Source organism: Dreissena polymorpha, chromosome 3 (assembly GCF_020536995.1).
Source record: "Dreissena polymorpha isolate Duluth1 chromosome 3, UMN_Dpol_1.0, whole genome shotgun sequence".
NCBI classification, from domain to species: domain Eukaryota; kingdom Metazoa; phylum Mollusca; class Bivalvia; order Myida; family Dreissenidae; genus Dreissena; species Dreissena polymorpha.
Window position 1 is genome coordinate 75,226,802 of NC_068357.1, and position 13,906 is coordinate 75,240,707.

Sequence of the window (13,906 nt, forward strand, 5' to 3'; positions counted from 1 at the left end):
ACTAGGCCACTAGGTCAAATAATAGAAAAACCTTGTGTAGACAATAGAGGTCACAGTTTTCATCCAATCTTTATGAAATTTGGACAGAATGTTTATCTTGATGAAATCTGGGTTGTGATTGTATTTGGGTCATCTAGAGTCAAAAACTAGGTCACTAGGTCAAATAATAGGAAAACCTTGTGTAGACAATAGAGGTCACAGTTTTTATCCAATCTTTTTGAAATTTGGTCAGAATGATTATCTTGATGAAATCTGGGTGGTGATTGTATTTGGGTCATGTAGGGTCAAAAACTTGGTCAAATTTTAGAAAAACCTTGTGTAGACAATAGTGAACACAGTTTTCATCCAATCTTTATGAAATTTGGTCTGAATGTTTATCTTGATGAAATCTGTGTTGGGATTGTATTTGGGTCATCGTGGGTCAAAAACTAGGTAGCTAGGTCAAAAAAAGAAAAACCTTGTGTAGACAATAGAAGTCACAGTTCTCATATAATCTTTATGAAATTTGGTCAGAGTGTTTATCTTGATAAAATCTGGGTTGGGATTGTATTTGGGTAATCTGGCAGTGTTTTTTTTGGATGAAATATTCGGCGTTATTCGGCCCCAATAAAAAGGCCCCATTCTCCCATCTTTAGAGTATATATTTTTCCCCCAAATATTTTTAAAATTCCCCTCTCGAAAGTGTTATTCAATTTTAATCAATACCTCATTTAAAAAGGTCTTTCGTTACGAATTTACTACAATTTTCCTGAACTGCATCCGCATGTTTACTTTATTTTAGCCTTTACCGCAAACCGTACTTAGTTCACTATCACGACTTTCGCTTTACGACATCTACCGCAAACGATACGTATTCCAACATGTTGCACAACAACAAAAGCTATCGTACAAAAATTGACAAATCTGTTTTAACTTAAAAATAAATTGATATCCTTTTCAAACAAGTACAACTTAAAAGTCAGTCTTCTTCAAATGCCGGCAGTGAAACGCCAGAAACGTCCGGTCAAGAGAGTGTTGAAAGACTGTTTAGTTTGCTCAACCTGCTTTGCACGCCACAGAGAAACAGGCTTGGGGAAGCTACACTGAAGTCCCTGATCAGACTTTGTTTGCACAGGGAGAGACTTGGTGAAGAGGAGGTCACCAGAATAATTGATAAATTCGCTGAAAAGCCCAGAAATGTTGAACTTTGAACATGAACATAACATGTTAATGAATAAAAGAGTTTGAATTATGTTTTTCTCCCTCTGTATGGTGAATTATAGTGTTAAAACTTGATTTTGTACTGTTACTAGCTAAGCATAGAAATTTCCCCCTTTTCCCCTTTTACGCGCGAATTTTCCCCCTCTCAGGGGACTCGTCCCCCTTCCCCCAAAACTGAAAAAAAACACTGTCTAGGGTCAAAAACTAGGTCACTAGGTCAAATAATAGAAAAAAACCTGTGTAGACAATAGAGGTCACAGTTTTCATCCAATCTTTATGAAATTTGGTCAGAATGTTTATCTTGATAAAATCTGGATTGGGATTGTATTTGGGTCATCTGGGGTCAAAAACTAGGTCACTAGGTAAAATCATATAAAAATCTTGTGTAGACAATAGAGGTCACAGTTTTCATCAGATCTTAATGAAATATGGTCAGAATGTGTGTCTTGTTAAAATCTTGGCTGGGATCGAATTTGGGTCATCAAGGGTCAAAAACTAGGTCACTAGGTCAAAGTTAAAAAACAACTTGTGTAGACAGTAGAGGTCACTGTTTTCATTCAAACATAATAAAATTTGGCAAGAATGTTAATCATAATGAAACCTGGGTCGGGATTGTATTTGGGTTATCTGGGGTCAAAATCTAGGTCACTAGGTCAATCATATAAAAACCTTGTGAAGACAATAGAGGTCATAGTTTTCATCTGATCTTAATGATTGTCAGAATGTTTATCTTGATAATATCTGATTTTGGATCGTATATGGGTCATCTAGGGTCAAAAATAAGGTCACCAGGCAAATTCTAGTAAAACCTTGTGTAGATAAAAGAGTTAACAGTTTTTTTTACGTCTTAATTAAATTTTGTCAGAATGTATTAATTTATTAAATCTGGCTTGGGATTGTATATAGGTCTGATAAAATTTAAGTTTGATGTAGCAAGGTTAGTCAGGTGAGCGATTCAAGGCCATCATGGCCCTCTTGTTTGAAGTATTGTTAATTGATGAGTTCAATATTTTGGAATTTACCATTTATTGCTGTTTCGATCAAGGTTTATATAGAACAAATAAGGATTCATTCCTTCCCATGTATGATTGAATTTAAGTGCATGCAATTTCATAAAAAAGCATGTTAGTACTTTAACAAACAGTTTTAAAAACCACAATCAAAATCTCGCATGTGACGTGATCAAAACAAAAGGGGACTGGAAAGCATAATCATCGAGGACCTCTTGCAATAATTATTATCATTATGAAATCTTGGTAAACAGAGCATGTCAGTTGCATGTTTTTCAATTTGTTTGTTTTGGCTTCCATCAATTGAAATGTTGCTCATATATTTTTTGACATTAAGTAATTGCTCAATCTGGCATAGTTTACTTATGAATGCCTAGAGGATTTTACAATTAATCAAAAGTCACTGAAAACAGCTCACCACATCTTACCTAGTCAAAATAAATTGCCATAAATTTATAGTATTTTTAGGGTCTTGTATTCCTTGGTTCAAAATTCTGGACACCAATTTTGTATGCAAGCAGTTATAAACCCAATAGACTAAAGTAGACTTATATGTTGGATATATGGATAAGTTTTGTGTATACAAAGTCATGTAGTTTGCAATTCATGGCAAATTGTGGCCGTACATTTTCTAAATACCAAGTAACTGCCAGAACTTCAAATGTGGTCCATTGAGTATGCCGCAGTTTTTAATGGTCAAATGACATGTTCATACAATTTTGAGCATTAGCTCATGTTGTTTGATTTGAAAATGTTGAGATTTTTTTTATCCGAGTTTAAAGGTAGCAAGGCCTTTTAGATGAGGAACTTGTTTGTAAAAGTGAAATTAGAAAAACACAAACTAATTATTTTCTTAACTAAATATACTAAATTTGAATATGATCAAGCTGTATTTGTTAACAATTTCTAAGATTGTTTATGAAAAGGTTATCATGGAGGAAAAATCTATATGAATATATATCCTTTCAGCTGGGAAATTGGAGGATTTTGGTCCCTAATTAGTCCTAAAAAATCACTGCATGAGTTCTGAACACAAACCTTCAGTCAATTGATAACACATTGTGGTTGAAAAATGGTGCAGATTGTGACAACATGGTTCATTTTAGGAATTGTTTAATGAATTTGATCATTTCAATTCTCAATGTATGCCAGAATCTCCTATTGACCCACATTTATATGTAGTGCCTTCAGCCAGAAAGTGAAAAATTTGGCCTTGGTAGACTTCTGATATGGGGAAAGATTCAGAAAAAAATTGAGTCAAAACTGTTTGCAGTATAGTTAATCTAGAATCTTGTCAGGCCTGAGTTACATGCGTAGAAAGCCATATTGGAGAAAAACGTTTTATTTTCAAGGCAGATAAGGAAATTGTACAATTTCTGCATGAACTTATGTCCTGAATACCTTATTCTTTAGTCATGAGCCGAATAGAACTCGTGAGTTTCAGCTGTATTTTTTAAATGTTTTATAATTTGGTAGAATTTTACATATTATTGCCACTATCTTGCTAAGGCATTCTTTTTGACTGGTATATTTGCAGATGAAGGATGGCAAACAGCTCCGCACACACTTTCCATCAGCCAAATGAGCTCTATGCGGCTTCTCGAAAGGTGAGCATGACATGGGTTAGAAATTTTGTTCTTTTTTATATAATGGGGTTCAACAAAACAAACTAGGTATAGGTTTTAAAAGAAATAGTTTGTCAAGAAATTTGATGCAAACAACATTTTTTCAAATATAGTTTCATATTCATCAATTGCACAATTTATAAGAAATGTAAGTAATTGTAAATGTCTGTTAAAAAAAAAACAGGGAGTATTTTTGGAACACCAGGTGGGCCTATCCAGGAGAATGATGATAGCTGAAAAAGTTAAAAGTAATAAGGGGTTTGATTGTTCTGCAGGTTGAGGAAACTTGGTATGTGCATAGAGGGTCTTATGGGGAAAACGCATGTTATTTTAGTTTTTTTTATTATGCTCCCCCAAAATTTATTTTGGGGGGAGCATATAGTCGCCGCTTCGTCTGTCTGTCCATGTGTCCGTCCGTGCACAATTTTTGTCCGGGCTATTTCTCAGCAACTAATGACCGGAATTCAATGAAACTTTATAGAAAGCTTCACTACCAAGAGGAGATGTGCATATAAACAGCGGGTTCTGGTCAGATGATTTTTATGCTCCTCTAAAATTTATTTTGGGGGGAGCATATAGCCGCCGCTTCGTCTGTCCATCTGTCCGTCCGTGCACAATTTTTGTCCGGGCTATTTCTCAGCAACTAATGACCGGAATTTAATGAATGTTAATGGGAAGCTTTACTACCAAGAGGAAATGTGCATATAAACAGCAGGTTATGGTCGGATGATTTTTTACAGAGTTATGGCCCTTTGAAATTTTCCATTTACTGTACATATACATGTAGTGCAATTCTTGTCCGGGCTATTTCTCAGCAACTAATGACCGGAATTCAATGAAACTGTATGGGAAGCTTGACTACCAAGAGGAGATGTGCATAATATCAGCGGGTTCTGGTCGGATGATTTTCACAGTTATGACCCTTTGAAATTTTCCATTAACTGTACATATAGTGCAATTCTTGTCCAGACTAATTTTCAGCAACTAATGACCGGAATTCAATGAAACTTTATGGGAAGCTTCACTACCAAGAGGAGATGTGCATATTAACAGCGGGTACAGGTCGGATGATTTTTCACAGAGTTATGGCCCTTTGAAATTTTCCATTAACTGTACATTTAGTGCAATTCTTGTCCGGGCTATTTCTCAGCAACTAATGACCGGAATTCAATGAAACTTTACAGAAGCTTTACTACCAAGAGGAGATGTGCATATTATCAGCGGGTTCTGGTCGGATGATTTTTCACAGAGTTATGGTCCTTTGAAATGTTCCATTAACTGTACATATAGTGCAATTCTTGTCCAGGCTATTTCTCAGCAACTAATGACCGGAATTAAATGAAACTTTATAGAAAGCTTCACTACCAAGAATATATAGTGCAATATTGTGACAAAAAAAACCTTTGGGGAGCATTACCCATCTCCGACGGTTTCTTGTTACTCAAAACTTCTGACCAAAATCAGGATGAAGAGACAGCTCAAAATGTAATTAAGCAAGATTGACACAACTTGTATCTAGACCATTGTGGTAAATATGCAAATTATTTTCTTGTCAGACCAAAATCGTGGTTTCTATGGTTACAGAAATCATAAAACAACTGAAATCTGTACCCTGCCTGTGCCATAATTAGAAAGTACTTAAGCTAGGTTAAGGAAACTTATGAACACTCTGTTCTTGTTTGGAAAATTAACCCGGTGTAGCGGTCCATTTTTTCCCCCGGCCAGTTTTTCCCCGGGGAAAAATTGGCCTAGGCCATTTTTTCCCCGGGAAAAGATCGGCCTAGGCCGTTTTTTCCCCCAGGGAAAAAATGGACCAGGCCAATCTTTCCCCCCCTTGGCCAAATTTTCCCCCTACTTAAAGAATTAATTGCAACATGACTCTTGGCACTTTTTTCGCCCCTCGGCCAATCTTTCCCTCCTCCCTTCCTAAGAATTAATAGCAACATGACTCTTAATTTTTTTTTCTTCCCTTCGCCAATTTCCCCCTCCCCCTACTTAAAGAATTAATAGCAACATGACTCTTGGCCATTTTTCTCCCCTCGGCCAATTCCCCCCTCGCCCCCCAAAGTAATTGTCAAAAGATAAAATTAAGTGTAAAAGTGGTCTTTGGAACGAAACCAAATGGTAGGGGGGAAAAACTGGCCAAGGGGGAAAAATGGCCTAAAAGTGAATGAACAAGAGGGTCCTGTATCGCTCACCTGAAACTCCTTCTAGATTGCAAACAAACATTTTGTATGATTTGACTTAGTTGTAACCTAGCTTTTGCCTGCACATGACCAACTTCCAAACTCAGGTAATGATTTGATAGAGATGGACATTGTGACCCATTTTCATGAAGATCAGGAAGAAAATATGACATCTAGAGAGTTAACGAAAGTTTTTCTATAATTTGACCTAATGACCTAGTTTTTGACTACCTATCACCTACTTTCAAACTCAACCTATATTTCATTGAGATGAAGGTTCTGACCAATTTTCATGAAGATTGGTATGAAAAGTGACCTCTGGAGTGTTAACTAACCGTTTCTGTGATTTGGTCTGGTGACCTAGTTTTGGAACACACATGACCCACTTTCCCTAACTTAACCCAGATTTCATTGAGATGAACATTCTTACCAATTTTCAGGGGGGGGGGGGGGGGGGGGGGGGGGAATTTGCAGAAAGGTGAAGAAAAAATGTAAAATAGAAGTAAAATAAAAGATAAGGGGGTTGAGGCAGTTTAAGCAACTCTCAATCAAATTCTGTTGTTAAAACTACTTTTACATGTTAAGGGGGAAAAACTTGCCATGGGGGGAAAAAACTGTCCGAAAAGTGAAGAATAAATGTAAAAGATAAGTAAGATAAAAGATAAGGGGGTGGAGGCAGTTTTAGCAACTCTCGATCAAATACTGTTGTTAAAACTACTTGTACATGGTAGGGGGGAAAAACTGGCCAGGGGAGAAAAACTGGAAGAAAAGTGAAATATAAATGTAAAAGATAAGTAAAATAAAAGATAAGGGTGTGGAGGCAGTTTTAGCAACTCTCAATCAAACTCTGATATTAAAACTACTTTTACATGTTAGGGGGGAAAAACTGGCCAGGGGGGAAAAACTGGACGAAAGGTGTAGACGGAAAGATATATTAAATGAAAAATCAGGGGGGGGAAGAATTGGACTAGGGGGGGAAGAATTGGCCTAGGCCACTTTTTCCCCGGGGAAAAAATGGACTAGTCCCTTTTTTCCCCGGGGAAAAAATGGCCTGTTACACCAGTAGGTGCCTGCATTTTTGTCTGTTTAAACCAAGAAACTCATCAAATACAAAATACTTGCTGATTAATACTAGTAAATTACTGGGTATTCATTTTGTGTACATCTTTTCAAGAGTATGTTATTGGAACTTTGATGATAATTTAAGTATTTTACTCTTCATCAGAACGAGTCCAGGCTCTCTGACGATTCCGATGATGAGGACATGGGTCGCCCAGCGTTTTCTACTGCCGCAAGGGTGGTGAGTGTTATGAAAACTGAGTTTGTAAGAACTTGTCAGTGGTACCACCAGCATGTGTGTTACTGCTTTATGCTTGAAAAATGTAAGTAATGGTCTTAAATTGCCATACAGCTTAATCTTCAACTTGAGATCATGTGTTTAAAAGCATACAATAAACCAGCTGTTGCCTCACATTGGAAGAACTAATTGAGGATTGGTTTGAAGTTGGTATTTTATACTATTGTATATATCTGTCTTCAAGTTTTTGGTAAACCATAAAACCCACAATTAACTGACAGTTCAAAGTATACAATTAACTAGCGAATATTGCAAATGAGGTTTTAACTTTCCAGTGCGATCCCTTATTGTTCATTTTAAGTGATACTAACAGTTTTCAAAGCCCTGTGCATTATTTATCCTTGAATAACTTGTTCAATATGTCACTCTCAGGACAAACGTAAGTTGGCAGACATGGATGATGAGAAATATCCTTCTAAAATGCAGAAGATCCATTTATCTGCTGCATATACTGGCCGGACAAACGTCACTGGGGCTGTGAAAATGATGGTACATGTAATTGCTTGATGAGGTGGTTTGAACAGAGGTGTAGGGTACATTGCACATTGCTTTATTCTATAGGTTTATTAAGTAATTTCTATAAGTTTTATTTCTTTTTGTGGAATATTTACTATAGTACTTTTAATATGATAAAAAATTTAATAATGTTTGACATCAAGTAGAAGTTCAAGTGGAACAAAAAGCATGTTTCATTCCATTGTACTTGTCTTGCAACTCTATTATGAACAATCAGGATAACAATTAAATGATGCTATAATTTACATAATGTTGAAATACTGTTAAAGGTATGTTACATGTAAGAACCTGACATAATGACTGTCTACTGGCAATTCTAGAAACAACATGAACCACAAGATCAAACAGATGGGGCCAAGGAATCCGGTGATGGTGCTTCTGGTGCGATAGGTGGAGCCTACAGCACTGCTGCAGAAAAAATGATGGTAAAATCATTGTTTTGTAATTTAAATTTGTTTCCAATTAGTTGGTGGTTTGTTTAGCATTTGTTTGTACAGTTAACTTATATTCTGCAAACTACATATAAATGTTTTAAAATGTTACTTCCAACATTGTGTATGCAATATCTGTCCCACATGAATAGTCATTAAATTGATTAAGTGTATTTTGTTTTGCTAATCTTCAAACATGTTTCATGGATTTATGTACACTTTATTAGAATTTTACTTTAAGTTGTTACTTGTTCAGGCATTCTTTTCTCCCAATGTTAATTTTGTAGAATTGACACAAGTCCACTGCTGTTTCATGTGGTTTTTCCATTCATAAATGTATTGAAAAAATCATTTTGATATTTTCAAGTGGTTTATATCCCTTGATTGCTAAGAATTCTACCCTGTTGTAAACAAAAACATTTGATTTTGCATCAATACAATGGCAGTGACTCAGTCCGAAAATTTCACTTTTCTTTACCTTCAGTTAAATTCTAGAAGCCTTTGCAAAACCTGACCAACTAGTCATGTACTGTTTGTTCCTATTACTTACTGTAATTCCTCTGTTGATATTTTTCCCATTACTAATCCTGTGCTTGTTCTGTCCTGCCACAGTCCAAGATGGGCTACAAGGCGGGTACCGGTTTGGGAAAGCACGCCCAAGGTCGTGTTGACCCCGTGGAGGCATCCATGCAGAGGGGCAGACGCGGTCTGGGGCTCAACATCAAGGGACTGGAGCCAAACATGTTTCTGGAGTGGTCCATGGAGAGTGATCCGGTAGGTCATCATATAATGATAAGGAAATTCTTGTGTGTCCACTGACTTTAAAAGTTATTTTGGCTCAAACTTAGGCGCTTAAATATTTATGAATGAACTTGCTTGTTACATAGTCTTAACTTTAAATGCTGTAGTATTTACCAATGAGATTGCTTCTTACATAGTCTCAATTTTAAAAGCTGAATACATGTATAAACCAATATGATTTCTTTTTACAGCTGAGTTTTGATTAAATTTGGTTGTATATTTAAGATTAAGTTTAAGATGAAGCTTGCCTTGCCTTTAACAATTTAGTTTCAGAATTCCTCTCAGTGTTAAATTTGAGCTCTGATGATTTTTACTTAATAAACTAAAAGCAGTATATTTAATTCACTTAAAAGGAATTTTATGGAACTCTAGTGCAGATTGCAGCATAATTAGTACAGTATGTTTATGTTCAATTATGGCTGAACTGGTTAGGACACATTACGCCTACAGTGGAGTTATGGTTAGGGGGGACTTCCTTGAAACAGAAAAAATACAAATTACATGTACAAATGTATTTGTATTCAACACTAAACTAGAATTAGGTGTCAGACAAAAGTTGTTTCCAATTCATGGTTATAGCATTTTGTACATAGTTATTCTTATACTTTAGAGAGTTCTTCATTATTTTTTTCCAAATATTTGTTATCGGGATGAATATGTGTGTGTATATCTGCTCTGTAAGTATCATGATAATTAGGAAATTTAGCATGCATATTAAAAACTCACATACATGTATCTTACTTCATTTTATTTTAAAACTGTTGCTAGGTGACAATCGATGAGACTGTGGACTGGTTGCCATCTTGTAAAGACCCTGTGCCCAGTCTGGATCAGCTCAGGTCCTGGATGAAGATTGGCCCTGTAAGTAATCCATAGGCGGTTAAGGTTCAACAAATGGTTCTTTATTACAGAATTCAAAGACATATAACACATTGATTTTCACAATGAAAATTGATGTTGAAATTTCCCCTTTAACATAAATACGGTTAACATTTCCATTAGGTTTTTTTTTTGGGATCCATTAGGGGCTTTTTGTGGGAAAATCTTTAACTCAGTTCATGCTTAAATTTAGATTAAAAGTACAATTTTCCATGTGAAAAATAATCTTATACATTGCAAATTATATAATGACTTACATCAATAATAAAATATAAAGAATACTTAATATAATCCAGGTACAGTCTTAAAAATTGTTATTATTTTTAGCATTTTCCTGAAATTGTCCCTAAAGCTGATTTTGATACATAAGTGTGTACATGAGTGAACAGAATCATGTCTAGTTTTTCCATATTAACCATGTGGTGTTTTCAACTAAGCCATGTGGTATTGAAATAGTAAATTCTTTTAACATAACTTTACAACAATCTTTTTAATATTGCCAGAAAGATCTTTTATAAATAACCCATATATGATGCATGCTTGAATGTATAAAATATTTGAGACATGTCATACATTGTAGCAATCAAATCTTGATAAGTGTTGTCCAACATCAGCCTGTGGGGAAAGAACTTCCCACCTACTGGACAGCACAAAGTGATCCAGGATGACACTTTTTGCCTTTTGGTCATACATCCTGATTTAGGACAAGACATTCTGCCTATATCGGAGTTGGAGTTATGGTTAAAAGATAATTTCTTGAAGCAGAAACAAACAACTTGCAAGTAGAAAGTCTAGCACTGTATTAGACTGTGCAGACTTCCTCATTATATATTTATTTGTATATTTTGTAGAAAAAGCACACATTGGATGATGAAGACAGTTTTTGTTCTGAAGGAACATTGCAGAATGTTCTAGCCAGTAAGGTGAGCTACATGGAACTGTTTAATAGTTTTCACTTCTTTTCTGTTGATACTCAATAAAAAAAAAACATTTTTCATTTTATCATTTAGGACTCTCAATTTAATATTTGTCATTTACTTCACTGAGTGGGGCATGTTAGCAATGAAATATATAAAATTTTCAGTTGGGATAACATTTTCATTTTTACTGTGTTATTATTTAACCACATCAAAATTGAAAAACAGAGGATCATAATTATTGCAAACGTTTTTCTCTTAATTCCTCATAATTTCAAAGTTTTGTTTGCAGCCCCCATTTGTTCCTTCTTTCCTTCATTATTTCTTTCATAAAGATATGACAATTTTAAGCTGGCTTTTAACCAGAAATATAGTAGTTCCATTTAAACCAGCATCTCCTGGTCATTTGTAGAGTATATTTGACAGTCTGGAGCCAGAAGAGATGAGAAAGGCTCGCACACGGTCAAATCCCTACGAAACTATCAGGGGGGCCTTCTTCCTAAACAGGTACGGCTCTTTTTAGGTACACTATCTTTCAAATGCAGTAACAATATCATAATGACTGTATACAACGATAATGAGCTATTTTACTGTGTTGCATGTGGTAAACAGACTGGCTATCTCAGCTAGTAAAGCACTGGACTACAATTCTGAGAATTGCACGTTCGATTTCCTGCCCGTCCACATAACTTGTGTTGGGATTGGTTGGGAAAGTATTATAACCTGTTATCAAATTTTGACTGGGTATATATCAGTGACACTGTTGGTTGGTTTGTTGGTCTGCCAACTCAAGATGTTGAAAGTTTGTAGAGCAAACTACTGTAATGAAACCATGTTCAAGGGATTGAATTGAAAAAACCTGGCCGCCAGTGGGCAGGGCATTTTTCGCTATATGTATGTAGTGAAAACATGGGAACACAGTAGAAGTCACATTTTTGCCCAATTTTCATGAAATTTGCTCAGAACATTTGTTTCTTTGATACGAGAGTTGAGTTCAAAAATGGGTCCGGTCAGTTGAATAAAATGGCTGCTGGGTGCTGGCAGGGGGGCAGTTTTCTCATTATGCCCCCCCCCCCCCGCTTTTGAAGAAGAGGGGCTATATTGTTTTGCTCACGTCTGTCTGTTCACCAGATGGTTTCCGGATGATAACTCAGAGCGTGTATGCCAAGGATCATGAAACTTCATAGGTACATTGATCATGACTCGCAGATGACCCCTATTTTTTATTTTTAGGTCACTAGGTAAAAGGTCAAGGTCACGATGACCCGAAATAGTAAAATGGTTTCCGGATGATAACTCAAGAACACTTAGGCCTAGGATCATGAAACTTCATAGATACATTGATCATGACTCGCAGATGACCCCTTTTGATTTTCAGGTCACTAGGTCATAGGTAAAGGTCACGGTGACCCAAAGCAGTAAAATGGTTTCCGGATGATAACTCAAGAATGCTTATGCCTAGGATCATGAAACTTCATAGATACATTGTTCATGACTCGCAGATAAGCCCTATTAATTTTCAGGTCACTAGGTCAAAGGTCAAGGTCACGATGACCCGAAATAGTAAAATGGTTTCCGGATGATAACTCAAGAACGCTTAGGCCTAGGATCAGGAAACTTCATAGGTACATTGATCATGGCTTGCAGATGACTTCTATTGATTTTCAGGTCACTAGGTCAAAGGTCAAGGTCATGGTAACCCGAAATATTAAAATGGTTTCCTGATGATAACTCAAGAACGCTTATGCCTAGGATCATGAAACTTCATAGGTACATTGATCATGACTCGAAGATGACCCCTATTGATTTTCAGGTCACTCGGTCAAAGGTCAAGGTCACGGTGACCTGAAATATTAAAATGGTTTCTGGATGATAACTCAAGAACGCATATGCCTATTATCATGAAACTTCATAGGTACAATGATCATGACTCGCAGATGACTCCTATTGATTTTCAGGTCACTAGGTCAAAGGTCAAGGTCAGGGTGACCTGAAATAGTAAAATGGTTTCTGGATGATAACTCAAGAACGCTTATGCCTAGGTTCATGAAACTTCATAGGTATATTGATCATGACTCGCAGATAACCCCTATTAATTATCAGGTCACTAGGTCAAAGGTCAAGATTACAGTGCCAAAAAACGTATTCACACAATGGCTGTCATGGTCACGGTGACTCAACTTAGAAAAATGGTTTCCGGATGATAACTCAAGAATGCTTACGCCTAGGTTCATGAAACTTCATAGGTACATTGGTCATGACTCGCAGATGAAATAATGATGAAACTTGACCAGGATGTTTGTCTGGACAATATCTAGGTCAAGTTTGACATTTGGTAAAGATTGAATGAACTGATTCCTCTCAGGTGAGCGAACTAGGGACATCTTGGCCCTCTTGTTCTCAATTAGTTTGGTATATGTACTTTTCCCATTTGGTAAAAAAAAATGATGAAATTTCATCACCATAAAGTTTAAATGTGCAAGACACTCATCATGCTTAGTGATCCAGTTTGCCTGCATCATGTGCCGTTGAACTAAGTCAATTTTATGGCAGAAGCATAATATGTCTTACATGTGTGATTTGAATGCTTCTACATAAAGTGAATGAATTGAGGTTCATAATATGTTGTTACCATGAACTTTAAATATGGATGACACCATTTTAACGGCAGTAATCCATGATTATTTGAGTTATTTGCCCTTGAAATTATCCCGGAGCATGGCTGCTATGCCTGTGACAATGCAGTGCATGAGTAATTTTAGTTACTTCTGTGACAAAACTCCATTTTTTTTATATATAGAAGTTCGAGCTTACCTTTGATTCAAGTAGGACTGATGTATTTTACTGGTATTAGTATATGCTCTTAATACTGGTTAACCAACTTAGCCATAAAAAGAGTGAGGTTAACTGAGCCCATTTTATCCCCCGCCAATGGAAGAGGGATATAGAATTTTCCGTCCCTTTGTCAGTCTGTCAGTCTGTCT

The 13,906-nt window shown here is 36.2% G+C and overlaps 1 protein-coding gene across 1 annotated transcript in view; it reads left to right on the forward strand.

Moving 5' to 3' along the window:
• Positions 1-13,906, forward strand: part of LOC127872341 (cap-specific mRNA (nucleoside-2'-O-)-methyltransferase 1-like) — a 48,232-nt gene that overhangs the window by 6,624 nt on the left and 27,702 nt on the right. Inside the window, exons 3-10 of the mRNA XM_052415672.1 lie at positions 3,748-3,817; positions 7,247-7,321; positions 7,751-7,867; positions 8,215-8,319; positions 8,938-9,099; positions 9,895-9,987; positions 10,857-10,928; positions 11,335-11,429. Coding sequence (XP_052271632.1) covers positions 3,755-3,817; positions 7,247-7,321; positions 7,751-7,867; positions 8,215-8,319; positions 8,938-9,099; positions 9,895-9,987; positions 10,857-10,928; positions 11,335-11,429 — 782 coding nt within the window. The 5' untranslated portion in view covers positions 3,748-3,754. The remainder of the gene's footprint in view (positions 1-3,747; positions 3,818-7,246; positions 7,322-7,750; positions 7,868-8,214; positions 8,320-8,937; positions 9,100-9,894; positions 9,988-10,856; positions 10,929-11,334; positions 11,430-13,906) is intronic.